Genomic DNA, 19,103 nt, shown 5'->3' with positions numbered 1-19,103 from the left:
ATTAAGGAAAAAGTACCTAGTTACACACAAAGTAAACAAGTGGCAGATCTCAGTGTCTGGAGTTTGTTTAGTATGTTAAAGGACGGACTAAAAACTTTAGATATCAGTTCTAACTGCTGGGATAGCATGGTGGCTTCTCAAAATTTTACTTAAAATATCTTGATCTTGGGCTTCTATGTGTGAAAACATATATGTGTGCAATGGACAGACATCTCTTCCAGGGTGTGTTCCTACCTTGTGCACAGAATTCCTGGGATAGGCTCTGTATCCACAGCAACCCTGAATAGGAACTGTTTATTTAAGATGACTGTAAGACCTGCTGAACATTCAAGCTTGACTGAGCTAATCAACTGGTTATTTGGGATTTCCTTATAATTTGAATATACAGATCAATAAATGCTTGATATTTTATTGCCTTCCTGTAGTGTTATTTTCTTAAGAATAGCTTACAGTAGCAATTCAGAAACTTTCAATCAACACTGAACAGCTAGTAAAGATGTAATTGGTCAGACCAAGCAGGGTTGGGGTTCGATTCCCGCCTGTGGAGTTTGCATGTTCTCCCCGTGCCTTGGGGGTTTCCTCTGGGTACTCCGGTTTCCTCCCCCGGTCCAAAGACATGCATGGTAGGTTGATTGGCATCTCTGGAAAATTGTCCGTAGTGTGTGAGTGCGTGAGTGAATGAGAGTGTGTGTGTGCCCTGCGATGGGTTGGCACTCCGTCCAGGGTGTATCCTGCCTTGATGCCCAATGACGCCTGAGATAGGCACAGGCTCCCCGTGACCCGAGGTAGTTCGGATAAGCGGTAGAAAATGAATGGTTTAATCCAAACCTCAATGAAACAAATAGGTCTACACATCGTCTGTACTGCGGATGCAAGCATACTGTTATTATTATTATTATTGTTGTTATTATTATTATTGTTGTTGTTGTTATTATTGATATTACTATTAGTATTATTGTTATTATTACTATTATCATTATTATTGTTGTTGTTGTTATTACTGTTGTTATTATTGTCGTTATTATTATTATTATTATTATTATAGATGTTATTATTATTATCATTATTATTGTTGTTGTTGTTATTACTATTATTATTATTATTATTATTATATTACATATTTTAATCGGATGATTCACAAGGTTCCTTGAGGTAGGTTTTTATTTTACATTTAGATTTGTCCCTGGCTATAAAAGGTCTCAAAAAAACTTTTAAATCACACTTTAAAACAGCACTATTTCAGGGTTCGGTCCAAAAACTGCATATTTCACACCAGTATGTACCTAAAGTACCCCATGTGGCATAGCTGTTTTTTTTGGCGCACTATATAGGCGGTTTCGGACGGATCCCAGCCCAGGAGTGACTTAATCAGGAACCAGTTCTGGGTGTGAACTTTACGCTACAAGAAACTTCCCTTTCCAACCTTCCAGACACGGCTTTAAAAAACATTTCGGCTTCCGTAGCTGAAGTAGCTCATAGTGTAGACTTTTTTTTCCTCTTTTTTTTAATGAATTAATATTTTATTGATTTTGCGTTCGTGTTTTTTTTTTTTAGGCGAAAATAGCTTCCGACGAAAAAAAAGAGCGTTAAAGAGAAATGTCATAGTTTTTTAATGAACTGTCAAGACGAATTGAACGCCTGTTAGCTTTTAGCCTGTTAGCTGCTAGCATGTTAGCTTCTAGCCTGTTAGCTGCTACTGTGTCTTTACTTAATGCTAATTATTCAGGTCTATTAAGGTGAACGTTAACGTTAAAGAGCACGTTATATATCATTTAAAGTGCTGACAGAAGTAAGGATTCGTGTTTTAAACGTTTGTTCGTTATATTTGATAACATTTGTCAGTATAACGTTAGCCGATAGTTCGAAGTAGGAAATACGGTAACAGTGTCGACGTCCTGGACCACAAATAACCGTGTTTATTATCCAGAATATTTATGGAAAGGATCTAATGCACTTCAGAGAACCCTAGTGATATTAGTGGACATGTCAGAAGGGTTTGTGAGTTGAGAGATTATCTGAAAACAACAAAAACAAGCATGTCGTCTGTTCACGTCCGGGTCTGATGATCATGATCATGAAGATTACGGTGATGGTTTATGATCTTAAATAAGCCTGATTCATATAGATGATTGTACACCGGAAGAGAACTGTGTCTAAATCCGTGCATTTGCGAGAATACACTGAATTTCAGCAGCAACATGTCTGGAGAAAGCAGCTGCAGCAGCAGTAGTGAGGATTCGGACAGAGAGACAAGAAAGAAAACGTGTACAGTTAAACATGAGATCACTAACGGTGGGTCATCACATCACATCACATCACATCACATCACATCACATACACCTCACATACACCTATCAGCTCAGTCCCTCTGGGGTTTTAGACAAATTCAGAAACTGCACATTTACTTGGCTTGTCGTTGAGGTGGTGACATCAAGGGTAGAGTACACCTGTCGCACATTGTGTGTGTGTGTGTGTGTGTGTGTGTGTGTGTGTGTGTGTGTGTGTGTGTGTGTGTTTTGCCAAAAAAAATCCCCACACTGAATTTCATTCATCCATCAATACATCAGTTACCCTATTTTTTGTTTGATGGCTGCTTCACAGAGCACCATACACACATTCATATACTCACTCACTCACTCACTCACTGGTAATTCTGGTTTGCATGGATCTGGGATGTCTGGGCACACTGGATATCTTAAACCTAACCTTCAGGATCAAAACATGCATCAACGCAACCCAGTGCTTCACAACGCTGAGCATTTAGTCCATCTGCCCATCTCTGTGTCTACATTTATAAGTAAAATGAAAGACACATAAGATATTTCCTCAGCGACATGGGTATGCACGAAATGTAGTTGGCTGTAGTTTTGTTTAAGACTGAATGTGTAAAAATATCTACATTGCATCTACTGGTGTAACATTTACTTGTATTGTCAGCAACACAGTCTACGGTATAATATCTGAAGGGAAAGGTGCAGTCAGACTATTTGAGTATGATTCTTGGTATGTACAGCAAAAATCTCTGCACCTAAAACTTTGATCAAATTTTATTTTCTGCCCCTGGTTATGTATGAGATGTTTGGCACAGATGTTGCACATGAGCACAGGACAAAACTCAAAGCAGTTTGCTATCATTCCTGCCATGTTTTGCATAACTTAACAGTGGAGTTGGCTCTGATATCTCCGTTATATCAAATAATACGTTTTGTGTTCCATGTGCAATGTTTTATACCACAGTACACTTGTCACCACCTCAAAGTAAATTATTCTCTTATGACCGTGATTTAATCCTCTTGTAGTGTTTATCATTAACAAATTACTGAACAGTGCCTATGAACGTTTTAATAGAACATCTAAGAATCTGTCTTTTTTCTTCTTCTGTTAATTCATTTAAAAAACATGCAGCTTGTCATGTTAAACAGAAGCAGCTTTTTGTTTTAATGTGTTTAAATTAATTACAAATTAAAAAATATTTTGCACATTTTGGTTTAACAATAAGTTCAAACTGGATTTCAAACCATGATTAGTGTGGAAAATTCAAGCCAATCTGGCAACCCAGAACTTTCACTGGCGTTGATACTATCAGTGTCAATATGACAGACTGTGTGTGTTTGTGAACAAGAAAGTGACGATCGGTCTCACAGTTATCCATTTTTCTCCACAGCGAATCTCACAGGACACACTGAGAAAGTTGGCATGGAGAACTTTGAACTTCTCAAAGTGCTCGGCACTGGAGGTGAGACACCCAGCTGGACCGTTGCTCAGAATTAAGCCTGTGTGATGATTTTTTTTTTCCTTCCGTTCGTCTGCTGTCTCTCTGTTTTGGCTTGCAAGGTCACTGTAATGCTGTAACATGCTGTGAACTGAAACAGCGTCTGAGCTGGTGGCCATCCGGAGCATCCACTTAGCTTGTGTCTATAAATGAGATGTTAATTACAGAAAGTAGAGGAAAAAAACAGTAAATAGTTTATATATTACATCACTTAATATGTTTATTGTGTTGCACAGTATCTAGCATTTATTAATACAGTGATGATAATTACACAATCACCCCCACTCTGTGGTTATATTAATCTATCCAGTAGCTTTACTTTCAGTATTAAATTCTTTGCTGGTCATTAACCCAGTGTGTTTTTGAAGAATAGGTTTAATATCGGTGAATTTTTGCGGTCTTACTTTCAGATATGCTAAAAGACTTTATACGATTCATAATTACATTCCTGATATATTGATAATATAGGAACTTCCTAAATTTAACAGAAAACTCCACAATCTCTCTCTCTGTGTGGATCTCTCTTCCTCTTTATCACTCACTCCGTCGCTCTGATTTTCTCTCTCCGTCTGTCTGTCTGTCTCTCTGTCCCCCCTTATCATCCAGCACAACCTGACTGCAAAATGTCAGTCTGTCCTCAGCTTTTATCTCCTATTCAGTTATTCACAAATAAACTGAAACAGGCACATCTCTCTCTTAATCTCCTTTTTACCAGCCTACGGAAAAGTGTTCCTGGTTCGGAAGATCAGCGGCCACGATGAAGGCAAACTTTACGCTATGAAGGTTTGTCTAAAGTTTCCCCCATTCTGTCCTTAGTTCACACACATACTACTACAATCACATCCAGCACACCAACGGTTCTTTAGTAAGATCACTACAGCTCCTTTTTTCACTTCTTTACTCTGTTTCTTGTCATTGAGTCATCTTGTGAGGAAGGATGTTGAATTATGTAACAGCGGGACACCGTCGCTGATTGTGATCACTAAAAACAGACAGCCGGTGAGGCATGTTGTGCTCAGAAATTGAATTGAGAAACACGTCGTACTAGAGGCTTCTCTGAAATCGAATTGTGAAAGGGCTGCTATCTTAATAAAAACAACCAGGAGCTCTTAAATGATCAAATAACAGAATGCGAATGAAGAGAAAATGGAAATCAGAATCCAGGCCAGTGTTGCCATATCCAGTAATATTGCACTAGATATTTAATGTAGCCCTGAACAGAAAAATGCAATTCTATCTCAAAAAACATATTGGACACAATTTAATTTGATATTAATTACACAGATTATAGGTAAATATCGTCACTACAGTTTCCCTGACTCCCTCACCCTAAATCTTTGTATGCAACTGATAATCGTTCTGTATATAAACAAAAAGGTTTTCAATGCGCAGGTTCTGAAGAAGGCAGCGATTGTTCAGAAGGCGAAGACAGCTGAACACACCCGGACAGAGAGGCAGGTTCTTGAACACATTCGTCAGTCGCCTTTCTTGGTCACGCTGCACTACGCCTTTCAGACCCAGACCAAACTCCACCTTATACTGGGTGAGAACAACATTTTTATAAATGTTTATCAAAGATTTTGTATATTAAATAAATATTTTATATATTTTGCTTTTCCAGTAAAGTGGAGTAAATAAAAAGCTAATGTTTATGGCACGGCACTTTTTGTGTTGTCAAATCTCATTGGTCAGATAACAGTTAAAGGTGTGGCGTACGATGTTTGAGAAATGCTTCAGAAAACTAAGTCGGGCCGATAAACAAAACAAACGTGTAGCCAATGAGCAGAAAGGGGCGTGTCTTGTCAGTATGGGCGGAGAGAGTGTTCAGTGCGCATGTGTGACATTAGCAGAAAGCGATTGAAACATTGACATGGCAGATAAAAACAAAAAGCGAAAAAAGGCTTACGATAAGGCAAGAAGCAGGACACGTGTTAATATAGGATCAGCTTTCCAGCGCTGGAGAGAACTGAACGTCTTCCGCGTGAAACGGAGCTAAGCCTTTCACAGTACTACAAAAACACATTTGTATTACCATAGTATTACTCATTGAGCTCAGTTATCGATAAAAATATCCCCTTGGCCAGCTGCCCCAGCAGGTTCCACCATAATAGATGCCTGGGTTACGTATGTATGTGTGGGGCAGAGCTATCAAAACAGGGGTGACCCTCATTTGGGTTAGGGGCGTGTTTGTTTAGGTGTTTCAAATGTTAACATTGGCTTTCAAACATCGCACACCCCACCTTTAAGCTTTGTAACGTGTTTTATTCTATATATTGAATAGAAATCAGGAACGTGTGTATACATAAGACAGTATCCCACTTTATTTCACTGTATCATTTGTATGATTTTAACCTACGTTTTTAAAGAGCAAAGACAGCTTTAGAGTTAGTGATGCAAGTTGAATTAAAAATAAACCCGAAAGATTGAGCGAGCATTACTACACTATTAAAGGAACCCACGGCATTTATTTTTCCCAACTGTTCTCACGTGTCTGTTTTTTTTTTGTCGTGTTTATAGATTACGTGAGCGGAGGAGAGATGTTCACTCACCTGTACCAGCGCGATCACTTCTCTGAGGATGAGGTGCGAATCTATGTGGGAGAGATTGTGCTCGCACTAGAGCACTTGCACAAGGTGAGACGTCATCCGGTCTCTTAAGGATTATTAACGAGATACATTGAGGATTAATGTAAACAATGCCTTATAGCTATTGTCGCTATAAGAGCTATACGCTGTATCTTAAATGTATGTCAGTGTGTTTTCAACACCGTTGTTGTGATGTTTGCAGCTTGGCATCGTGTATCGTGACATTAAACTAGAGAACATTCTGCTGGACAGTGATGGTCATGTCGTGCTCACGGATTTTGGCCTGAGTAAGGAGTTTTTGGAGGAGGAGGTGAGTAACACAGATTCTCCAGAAGCGTGTGTGTGTGTAGATGAGGATAACGCTGTGGTGGGTGGTATAATGATAAAAATGAGACAAGGGTAGAAATTTGTCTGCTTCTAGGAATTTTCTGTTTTAATGCAACAACTAATGTGGTTGCCTTAAGTGAGAATTTTGGCCAGGAAATTAGTCCCCGTATCTGCGCACTTCATTTCAAAAGCAGTTTATGAAGTATACGTAGATTCAGTAGGAATGGATTTGGTAGCAGAGGGCTCTAAAATGACAAACTGCTCCTTTAAATCATTTCTTGTCGCAAAACTGCTATTTGTGGATGTGAGGCTCTTTCTGCATTCAGTGTTAAAGGTCACATGTAATTAATTGATGTGTCACACAAGTTTGAAGCAAACATTATGTAAGACAATCAGTACAGGACTGTGAACCTCAAACTTAATGCAGGACTTCTCTTGTTCACGGATTGTTTACGGATAACGATAGAGACACGTTCTCTCTTGTGTTAACAGAAAGAGAGGACCTACTCATTCTGTGGTACCATTGAATACATGGCCCCAGAAATCATCAGAGGAAAGGCGGGCCATGGCAAGGTTAGAGCGAGTGCATCTTTTTTTCTTTTGCCTGTTCTTTCCCTTCTCTTTTCCTTTTCCTTTCCTTTTCTCACTCACGTCTTTCCCTCCCCTAACCTCCTTTATTCCTGCTTTTATTAGGTTTCCCTAAACATCTTTGCTTTCTTTATTCCTTTCCTTTGTATCTTCCTTGCTTTCATCTTTGCCTCATTCGTTTGATCCTTTTCTGCCTTGCTTTCTTCTCTCTTTTCATGCTTCTACTCATAAGTAGTTCTGCTTTTTCTATCCTCTCTGTGTCTGTAGTCAGTGGATTGGTGGAGTTTGGGGATTCTCATGTTTGAGTTGTTGACTGGTGCATCTCCTTTTACCTTGGAGGGTGAGAGGAACTCCCAGAGTGAGGTGTCCAAGTGAGTCTCACACACACACACACACACACACAAAATCTCTCTCTCTATCCTCCACACACTTTTTTGTGACACTATTTTCCTCATGTCCACTTTATTCCTGCACTCTGGTTCCACTCACACACACCATTATTACTCTCTCTAATATCTCTCTCTCTCTCTCTCTCTCTCTCTCTCTCTCTCTCTCTCTCTCTCACACACACACACACTCATTTGTACTGCCTTATTTTCCCTGTTCACTTATAACATTATCCCTCATCCTCTGTATCCCACTCCTTAATGCTGTAAAGGCTCTAATGAATTACTTTAGGAAGCACTTAAATTAGCTTGTGGAGGAGTATTGATTCATTTAGAGTTGATGTCTGTCTCTTGTGTCTGCATCTCTTGTTCCGTCTCTTCATCTTTCCCATTTGTCTGTCTCTCTCCGATTTAATCAAATCTTTTTTTTTAAATGTCTGGATCTCTGCTTTCTCCTCCAGGCGTATCTTACGCTGTGAGCCTCCTTTCCCCTCTATAATCGGGCCGGTGGCTCAGGACCTGATCAGGAAACTTCTGGTAAAAGACCCACATAAGAGACTGGGTTCTGGGCCCAGGGGAGCCGAGGACATTAAGAGTCATCCGTTCTTCAAGGTGCTTTAGTGTTAGAAGCCGTATTTAAAGAATAGGTTTGTTTCAGGATTGGTGCAGAACGCATGGTGGAACTGCCGTCTCAAATCCTTTTTTTCTGTAGGGAATGAATTGGGTAGATTTGGCAGCGAAGAAGGTTGCAAGTCCATTCAAGCCAGAGCTGCGTAATGAGCTGGATGTGGGGAATTTTGCTGAGGAGTTCACAGGCATGGATCCGGTCTATTCTCCTGCTAGCACACCTCCCAGCACTGACCGTCTCTTCCAGGTACACACACGTTCACACACATTATGAAATAATGCTTTCTATTCAAAACCTATTGTTTTGTGAATGCTTCCCAAACCAGATTGCTGTTCCCAGATATACACAAGCACTTTACTTTCTTTCAATGCTATTTCCTGATTTCAGGGCTATTCATTCGTAGCTCCATCCATCTTGTTCAACAAGAATGCTGTGATGGGAGATTTCCTGGATGCTCCCGTAAGCGTGGACCGACCTGGCTCTGCTACGGTTCAGCGCAGCGCCATGTTAAAGGTGCTGCTACTTGCTAACATCACAATTTTTTGTGGCAAATCAGAAATAGAAAAAGAAGCAAATTATGTTCTTTTTATTATTCCTTCCACAGGTAGGAAACTGTTTTTATTCATACATAATAAATGGCAAGTTTGAGCGTTCGTGCTAGAAATATACTATAAATTAATTACTGTTCTCATTACTGTACTGTGACTGTGTAGGTTTGGTTATGCAAAATTATTGCCAGCCTTTATTTAGATCGTTCTAAGTAATGTAATGTCTGCCGTTACTTTTAGAAGGATATCCACCACAGCGATCTTTCTACCAAGGATTTCCACCAACAAAAAAAATACCAATAATAAAAAATACAAAAAGAAAAATTCAAATTGTGATTGGAAGTGGAAATTTAGTTGCTGCAATTTATTCATTTATTTATTATATTTTTTAAGAACTTTCAGGCAACTCTTTTAATCATATGGGGTTTATTGCAGCATTATGGAATGTAAATTTTGACACTTTAATCCCTCTCGCTATGGGTGGGGGAAGTCCTTGTAATTTTCATTGGGTGCCAATATTTCTGGTGTCACAGGATTATTCTAATTCTCTTCACAATTGTTTAAGCTCTTTTTATTTCTCCACGTTGCTCTCTCTTAGGAGTCCCAGTTTTTCTTGCATTACGAGCTGTGTCTTCAGGGACCGCCACTGGGCGAGGGCAGTTTCTCCGTCTGCAGGAAGTGCAGGCACAAGCAGAGTGGCCAGGAATACGCTGTTAAAATCGTCAGCCGCAGGTGTGCAGTAACCCGTTTCAGATGGGAATCCGAGTCTTTGCTTCAAACTTCTTGACTCTAGGCTATGGATTCTGAGGCGAAAACTTTCTGTTCATGCATAAATAATAAACTGTTGTTTGTGGTGTTGCTACAGGATGGAGTCCATGACTCAGAGGGAGATCGCAGCACTTAGACAGTGTGAATCTCATCCGAACATAGTTACCCTTCACGAGGTCTACGCCGATCAGGTATTTGACAGTTATATTGTCTCTATATTAAACGCCTGTCGGGGAAGGTCACTATTTACTACTTATTATCTATTTATCTGTGCTCTCAGTATCACACGTATATGGTAATGGAGCTGCTGCATGGGGGCGAGCTCCTGGAGCGACTAAAGAGAAAGAAGCTGTTTGCTGAAGGGGAGGCCAGTCTACTGATGAAGAGCCTGGTGTCCGCCGTCAGCTACATGCACGAGGCTGGAGTCGTGCACCGAGACCTCAAGCCAGAGGTGAATCTATGATAAATGAATAAATAAAAGGATAAGTGATAGATGAACTCCAGAAAGGACTTAAACACAACGAAGGATAGATAGAGATGTAATACACCTCTAAAGGTAATGTAATAAACTGCAGCAGTTCTGAACTCATCCAATGTACACCACAAAGGAGATCCTAATTGCTTTCATTGCAGGAAGGCACGGTGCATTTGCATCTGATTTGCATGTGAATGTGGGAATTTGCCTGATGAGTAGTGCGACGTTCAGTCTGAACTAAACACTAGTGTGGTCAGTATTACAACAATGGCTCAGGGGGAAAACGCTCATCGGGTCAAAACCCACAACCTTAAAGCACTCGAAATATGCAACTATATAACACAAATTAAAATGTACAAGCATTGTACACTAGTTTGAAATATCTTAGCCAATATGGCATCAATGAATTCTGGTTATTTACAAATTCCTGAAGGCGTTCTTGTATTCCTACATCCTCCGCTCCAAAGCGGGGCACTTGATTGTTGAGCTATTGATAACACACAACCACATTCTTTCTCACTTACAAAGAAGCTGCTATATCTTAGACTTAAACGTGATAAAAACAAATTTTGTAGACATACGTTCACACTTACAGCGGCCTGTTGCGACAAAACAACTCGATACCGTTCAGTTACATCGGGTCTGTCCAGAGGAAATAAAGCCTGTATAGCACACGAGATCTGTGGCAAAGAGCCTGCACTACTTCTCCTCTATCTCGTATTATATGATGTACCGATTCATTTTAAACACAAATGCTGTCTCTCCAGAATTAATTCATTTTAGCAGCATGAAAACTGATTTGGAACGTTAGTCACACACCCGCTACGAATAAATCGCTTGAAATCGCTGCATGTGTGAACGTAGCTTTAGATTTGCATCATTAATGAATTGGGACTGAACTTGTTTTCCACTGTTTTCTCAGAAAAGGGAAGTTCATGTCTTTAGTAATCACACATACTGTAGTTTCCACATTCATAGATGTGGAATAAACAGCGCCACCTAAAGGAGTTCTACTTCAGAGCAAGCGAATGCTGTATAATCAAGACTTATACTCCATTCATTACACATCACTTAATCGATCTATTACAAGATTGTGTCACGTTTACTAAGGTATTGTTCTCTTGCCTTCTTTCCTCCTGCTGGCTTCCTTCGTCTGTCCCACTCTCAGAACATACTTTTTGCTGATGATGCTGAGGACTCATTGCTGAAAGTGATCGATTTTGGGTTTGCACGCTTGTTCCCAACGGGCAGCGCTCCATTGCAGACGCCATGCTTCACACTGCAGTACGCCGCGCCGGAACTTTTTCACAACTCCGGATATGACAAGGCGTGTGACCTCTGGAGCCTTGGAGTCATCCTGGTGTGTGTTTTGTGTTTGAGTAGAAATGAATATTTATTTATTTATTTATACACACACACACACACAAGTTTGGGATCGCTTGCAAATTTCCTTCTTTGAAATTGTTCACCAGTTCTTCTCCCTCCTTTTCCTGTTCTGGTTAGAACCAGTTTGTGTTGTTCTCCCTCCTTTTCCTGTTCTGGTTAGGACCAGTTTGTGTTGTTCTGGTTAGAACCAGTTTGTGTTGTTCTCCCTCCTTTTCCTGTTCTGGTTAGAACCAGTTTGTGTTGTTCTCCCTCCTTTTCCTGTTCTGGTTAGGACCAGTTTGTGTTGTTCTGGTTAGAACCAGTTTGTGTTGTTCTCCCTCCTTTTCCTGTTCTGGTTACAACCAGTTTGTGTTGTTCTCCCTCCTTTTCCTGTTCTGGTTACAACCAGTTTGTGTTGTTCTCCCTCCTTTTCCTGTTCTGGTTAGAACCAGTTTGTGTTGTTCTGGTTAGAACCAGTTTGTGTTGTTTTATAAAGTGAGTAGTGCACAACTTCTTACAAATTTCTTTCTATCTGGCTATTCTAAGCCTGTCAACAAGGCCCTGATGCTTTGGCAGTGCATACAGCTGTGTGAAAAAGTGATGGCACCCTTCCTGATTTTTTTTTCCACACTTTAACGTTTTGGATCATCAAACAAATTGAAATATTAGTCAAAGACAACACAAGTAAATACAACATGCAGTTTTAAGGGAAAACAAAACCCAACACTTTTTCACACCACTGTATATTAATGTTTCTTTCTGAGTTACATTTTCAGCATGTGGCAGAAGCCCTTATCCAGAGCAACTTACTGTAGGTTTTTATCTCATTTTATACAACAGTGGACCTGGGAATCGAACACACAACCTTCTGAACAATTTAACGCCTTAACCACTAAGCTATCACATCCCATATTATATGTATTCATTACTATTTTGCATGTAACCGTACTGTGTGCTATTTTTCGTCAGTACACCATGCTCTCCGGACAAGTCCCGTTCCAGAGCGAGAAGAAAGGAATGACCTCATCGCATGCTGCCGACATCATGCACAAGATTAAAGAAGGGGACTTCTCATTGGATGGCGATGCTTGGAAAGGCGTGTCCGAGGAGGCCAAAGACCTAGTCAGAGGTAGGTTCTCCAGCTCCCATCTCCAGTGAATTAGCTTTTAACTATACATATAGATGATCTGTAATCTATAATGTACAATTTCTATGTATATAATCAGAATCAGAAGTTTCCTATTTAAAAAAAAAACACATTTTGAACACAGGGCTGCGTTAAGGTGACTCTGAAGCAAAAGACTTGATTTCAACCCCAGTGTGTCAGACCACACATAAATTAGTCATCATGATTGTGACTAATGTTATTAGTCATTAGATGTAGGTGGAATAGTAATATGTTGAGCAATTGGTAACTTGGGAAGCAATACTAATACAAACATATGTACATATACAGCCTTGATTATGGCTTCAAACAGACAGAGAAGCTCTGAAGTAAGCTGTTAAGACGAGAAAAATGGCCATTTCTCTCCTAATACTTAGTTACATCTCCACTCACTTTAATGACAGATTAAGATGCTATAAGTGTCTGGAGTTCTTATGTCTTGTATTGTACTACACTATTGCACTGTGTGTGTGTTTTATCTGCTTTACCTGCATTTTCTGTGTTTCCTGTTGGATTGGGATGCAGTCAGAGATTTGCATTGTTCCACAAGGCACATCCTCCTGCAATGTGGAAACATCAGCATTTCCGTTACAAGTTTCTTTCGTCTCTCTTCTCAAGTTATGTAATGTGTCTCTGTCTGTTCTCAGGTCTGTTAACAGTGGACCCTGAGCTGCGACTCAAACTTTCGGATCTGAAGGAGAACGCGTGGCTGCAAGGCGGAGGAGTTTCTTCTACTCCTCTCTGCACGCCCGACGTCCTGGAATCTAGTGGCCCAACCGTCCGCACCTACGTCAATGCCACATACAAGGTTACCCATCAGCATCACCATTTAATTATCCTTTAAACTGGCTTCTCGTTATGGAAGATCCAACCCGATTTTTGGTGTCGAAGACAAATAAAAGACTGCTTCGGTCATGACTTGTGAGATCTGTGACCTTAGAAGGCATAATGTGACATGCTCATTAGTGGACAATTTATGAGCATCACTACTAAAAGGCAGCTGATGACAAATTCCTGGCAGTGCAGAATGTTTTCAGAGTGAGACTGCTGGTAAAAGCCTATATTTTTATTAATAATATAAATTCTGCCCACAAATACTGCCTTCTGATATAGAGCGCAGGTTCTTCTGCTCTCGATGATAACAGTTTGAGCCTTATGTGTATAACAGGAATAAGTAGCAGGTGACAGCCGCGCTTTGTGAAGCACTCAGAGGTGTTTGACGGTTCTTCTGTCACAATATCTTTCACTATAAGGCATGCTTCTGAAACGTAGGCACAGTGAATGTGGAGCAAAACATCTGTATTTGTTGAATTCTCAGAAATTCTTAGAAAGCAAATTATTGCAGGGATAATTACTCGGTCCAATTTTTTTTTCTGCCGCTGTCTCTTTCAGGCGTTTAACAGAGGCAAGCGAGAAGGTTTCTTCCTGAAGAGTGTAGACAACGCACCGCTGGCCAAACGCCGCAAGCTGAAGATGACCAGCACAGGCGTCGAAACTCGACGCAGCTCTTCATCGTCATCTTCCTCATCTTCTTCCTCGGCTTCTCACGCCAAGACCCAGATCCCGGACGACGACCCGAAACTGTGACCTTCACCGAAGATCCGACACCTCAGATTAGATTTGCCGTTTTTATGCTATCCTGATGACTACATGTGGAAACGGAGGTCGATGAAGAAAAGCATTAACCGAACGAGTTTGAATTAGAGGGATGAAGCAGGACAGGTGTGAAGCTTCTAGACCAGATCCATCACTGGAGAGTCATTTAACTGAACGTGGCGGCTTAAAAACTCATAGTGTGTGTGAAATTATAAGGGGCCATCAGTGGCACGATCAAACAGCGGCTCAATGAAGCCATGTAAAGGCTAATTGGCTCACGGAGAGTCTTTATTTTTAGTGGATTCTGACGTCCGAAGTTTTAATTCGACGTGAGCTTTTTTGATTTGATTGAATGTACACAAAAGTTACCTTGTGCATTGGCACGCGAGACGTTTTTAGTAGAGTTTTAGCAAGAAATCTTATTTTTCAAAAGGGAAAACTTTGATCTAACAAGGCTAGGATGTCAGGACAGAAAAGCCATATGGGATAGAAGGGAATGATTTTAGATTTATTATTATATAACAAAAAAATATCATATTTGTCACTGTACAGATTCACATCCACAGAGAACGGTTTTATACGAATATATACTGTATACATTAGGATGAATCGTGACTGTCACTGTACAAGAATGTGCTAAATGGCAATATATGCATGACGTTATTTATTTTTTAAAAAGCTGAATCACGTGAGCTAAAAGATAAGCAACTTGAAATTGTCACCAACTCGTTAAAAAGCCTTGCGTTCTGAACCTCAGAACCGCTAAAAGCTGGATCGGTGCTACATCACGTAAACAGAAGAGTATGATTTGAAGATTAAGATGTGGCCGTGCCGTTACAGGTGCAATAGGTAGAAAGACTTGAATAATACTTTTACTTCCAGTTTACTTACTTGTTTTTTTTCTTTTTGTTTTTTTTTAAATAGACCGTGATCGTTTTTTTGTGCTTGGTTTGTGTATCGTCTGTAGTATTTGTTACACCTTCGTAGCATTTTTACTGGACTCTTTAATGAAAAGGGAGCAAAACTCCTACTTATTGCACCTCTGCAGTCTGTTATCTTAGTGATTTGTGTGTGTACTCGCATGCCGACTCGATGGATTCCTCAAAAGCGATTTAATCCCCCTTCCTTTTAACGTGTACTTGAACAAAAAAAAAAAAAAAAAATCCACCATCTTTTCTTCTTCGCAAAAATCTGGCTGCTCTGCCTTCCTCCGAATTTTTTTTAAAGGGCTTCAGCACACTTGCGTCTGAAGTGTGTGTTCTCTAACACTGTGTGAGACAGAGACAGTCTTTCACTCTTCACTCTTCACTTTTCACCCCCCCACCAACCACCATCCCACGTCCTTGCTTTCCAGGAGCTGCTGGAAAGGACGAGTCTCACTTTCCCTGGAGTCTGGTGATCTCTTAACAGCGTCTGGAGAGGCGCAGACCAAGAGACTCTGAACAGACAGACTGAATAATGGTATAAAGAAAGGGCGTGAAGTCACCACGAACGCTCATTAACCATTCATGAGGTTGGGATTTGATAGCGCTGTCTGTGTCATGTTGTCTCGAAACGAAACGCAGCATTCTTCTCATTTTCAATGCCAAAAATAATCCTGCGGCAAGGACACGCGTGTCATCGTCACGACGCGATGACAACTTTGTCAAACGCACTTGGCTTCGAAGGGCCCAAATTGTCGTACAAAGCACTAGCACTCTGTCGTTTTTTGCCTCCATGAAAAAAAAAAACGCCGTGAACAAAACACGGCTTGATTTTTTTCCTCGCTGTTCTGACTGATTTGAGCTTCTTGATTTTCAGTGTTTTAAATGTGATGATGCCAAACGAGTTCGAGTCTGCCGTATTCAAGGACACTTTTCAACTCAACAGCTTTACTGAAGAACACACTGATAACACACTTTAACGTGTTTTTGTTTTTTCTTCTTGTCTTTCTTCTTTTTTTTTTTTTTGGGAATTTCATTAAACCTTTCTACATTTCTGATTTCATGAAGTAGAGGTTAAAATCCGATGACATGTTTCCTGCTTTAAAAGAAATAGCGGCTCACGTCTTTGATATTTATTATGTTTTATTATGCTTTTGTTATTTTGAGTAATGGCTACAGCTTCCTGCTCGCTTTCTTCGGGATCTGTGTGGCTTCCGTGCGTCTATTTTTAGTGATGTACTTTTTTTTTTTTTTTGGCCGTACGGAACATCCTGTTTTCTTCTCTCCGACGAGTCCTGCACACTGCACTAAAAACAAAATAGTATTTGTGGAAATTATGGAAATATTCATTGGCTTTAGATCACAAAAGTTTATTTGTTGTAACAGATGATTTTATTGTCTTCAGTTTCTCTTGTTAGTGTTTTGAGTCCTTTTTATGTATCTTATGTTTTTAGTTCTGAATTGCATGTTTTCCTATTTTACATTTTTATAGCAATTGGTGTTCTGTCTTCTGATAATAAGGTTGTTTTTATAAGAAAAGAGCATTATGAAACTGAAATCAAATACACTGTTGGAAGGCAACATGCGAAACCCCTAATCGAAAACACTGTTAAATCTTTACCATAAAATATAAATCACTTCACTATTCTTAAATATCCTCAAGTCTCTTATTTGACTGTTTACACCTGTATGAATAATCTGAAACGGTTAATTTCCTTTCTGTCGTTATTTTAAATGAGTCTTAAAGGGTTTAAGAAACTTGAACCATGTTTATTATAGTTACAGATGTAAATCTATTAAAAAAGAAAACATTCCCCCCCCAATATCGATTTGAATTGTTTTAACTTGAATTTTAGTTTGGTTTAAGAGTCCGAGTTTAATATCGGTTTCAGAACTGATTCCTTGAGCATTTAATATGGCTCTGGTTTTGTAAACCGGTTCAATCTGCAAGCTTTGCTGAAATTAAAGCACTCTTATATGTCTCTGTAAAACATTTTGAGAGTTTTCTGAATGAAACAACCTGAAGGAGGATGAAGGCTGTGGCCAAAATATACGTTAAGAGATGAGCATATACGGAACTGTGTCAGCTATGACAAAAAAAATAATAATAATTTGACAGCCAGACAGGTTCTTATAAAAAACAAGAAATAGACATAATTTATATTTACACCAATGATCAACTTTCTATCTACTGATCTCATTCTATCTACCTGTCAGTCAGTCTGTCTGTCTCTGTTTTATCTGATCTCATTCTGTGTCTGTCTGCCTGTCTGTCTATCTGTCTCTCTATCTGTCTTATCTGATCTCATTCTCTCTGCCTGTCTGTCTGTCTGTCTTATCTGATCTCATTCTGTATGTCTCTGTTTTTCTTATCTGATCTTATTCTGTCTGTGTCTGTCTGTCTATCTTCTCTGATCTTATTTAGTCTGTCTGTCTTATTTTATTTGTCTGTCTATCCGTCTGTCTTATCTGATCTCATTCTGTCTGTCTGTCTATCTGTCTTATCTGATCTCATTCTGTCTATCTGTCTCTCTATATATCTGTCTTATCTGATCTTATTTTATGTCTGTCTATCCGACTCTCTTATCTGATCTCATTCTTTCTGTCTGTCTATCCGTCTGTCTTATCTGATCTCATTCTCTGTCTGTCTGTCTGTCTGTCTTATCTGATCTTATTTCATGTCTGTCTATCCGACTCTCTTATCTGATCTCATTCTTTCTGTCTGTCTATCTGTCTGTCTTATCTGATCTCATTCTCTGTCTGTCTGTCTATCTGTCTTATCTGTATCTCATTCTGTCTGTCTGTCTGTCTTGTCTGATCTCATTCTGTTTGTCTGTCTGTGTGTCAGTCTTATCTGACCTGATTCTGTCTGTGTGTCTGTCTTATCTGATCTTATTCTGTCTGTCTCTCTCTCTGTCAGTTTGTTAATCCATCTTTCTTTTAGAAGCATGTTTTTAAGGTTATGTCAACATTTGTTACACCATTATGTTTCTTTGCTCAATAACCCAGTAACTCACTTGAGTCCTAAATTAAAGTGCTCCCTACCTAGTGGACTATTAAATAATGGCTTTTTTCAGGTACGGAGTCATTTCGGATTCAGCCTCGTGGCTCTCAGGGCGTCCTCATGACGTCATGGCTGAGTGATCAGTGAGCGTGCAGTACCAGGTTTAAACCAGCAGGTGTCAGTAAAAGCTTGAACACAAAGCGCAGTGTGAACGCAGTCGGATCGAATAACGCGCGTGCAATAACGCACATGTCACGGCACCATTAATCAGAGTGATCGAAGAGTGGAATCATTTGCATGGGAAATTGTGATATATTGAGCATGACACAGATGAATACGAGCGGATGGTAAATCAAAACAGTCCCATCAATTACAATCTGCAGTCCTGGAGCTGACCCAAGTCTCTGTTTTGGACATAGCATTATAAGGCATTGAGGTGATAATGTTAAAGCCCTAAATGTTCCAAAACATTCCTCTACACACCGGTTTAGTTTCCACACTACAATTTGTTCGGTGGCGTAAAATCAGCAAAACACATTTTTTTAATCAATTCTATCAAATCTTAATACAGGCGGTCTTCCTAAACCTAGTTCAAGGTCATCATTTCCAACTGGGTTTAATCACACATCATTTATCCAACCAGCAAAAACCCCTTCAAGCAAACTTGACCAGCTCGGCTCGTGTTTCGGCAGCTGGTAGCCGGACAGATCAATCTGTTTGTTTTCAGCAGGGGTCAACTAGGCTAATCACTGACAAAAAAAGGGACAAGTAATAACATCTTAATTGTATATGCAATATAACATCTGCAACCTTTGCAAAAAATGATAAAACATATGTTTCATTACTGTAGATCTAATAGTACATCATGGCCAATATGGATCCTATTTTAAATAGTAGTGGTTGTGAGTTTGTGAGTTACTGCACGAGTCCTCCAAAAATGATTGAGGACATTTGGGTTTGAGATAAAAAAAGA

At 39.7% G+C, this 19,103-nt stretch overlaps 1 protein-coding gene across 1 annotated transcript; it reads left to right on the top strand.

The window, feature by feature from the left end:
- Positions 1-1,453: 1,453 nt before the first annotated feature.
- rps6ka4 (ribosomal protein S6 kinase, polypeptide 4) lies at positions 1,454-16,781 on the top strand. The gene is made up of 18 exons (XM_060862672.1): positions 1,454-2,292; positions 3,665-3,736; positions 4,488-4,555; positions 5,165-5,315; positions 6,290-6,405; positions 6,560-6,667; positions 7,177-7,257; positions 7,540-7,643; positions 8,120-8,270; positions 8,371-8,532; positions 8,674-8,799; positions 9,433-9,566; positions 9,700-9,793; positions 9,883-10,053; positions 11,246-11,437; positions 12,412-12,571; positions 13,255-13,415; positions 14,000-16,781. The coding sequence occupies exons 1-18, from the start codon at positions 2,199-2,201 to the stop codon at positions 14,192-14,194; spliced, it is 2,340 nt and encodes a 779-aa protein (XP_060718655.1). The 5' UTR covers positions 1,454-2,198; the 3' UTR covers positions 14,195-16,781.
- Positions 16,782-19,103: the final 2,322 nt, after the last annotated feature.

This window comes from Tachysurus vachellii, chromosome 26 (genome assembly GCF_030014155.1).
Source record: "Tachysurus vachellii isolate PV-2020 chromosome 26, HZAU_Pvac_v1, whole genome shotgun sequence".
NCBI lineage: Eukaryota > Metazoa > Chordata > Actinopteri > Siluriformes > Bagridae > Tachysurus > Tachysurus vachellii.
The sequence above is the reverse complement of the archived record's forward strand: the minus strand, read 5'-3'. Positions and strand labels throughout refer to the sequence as shown.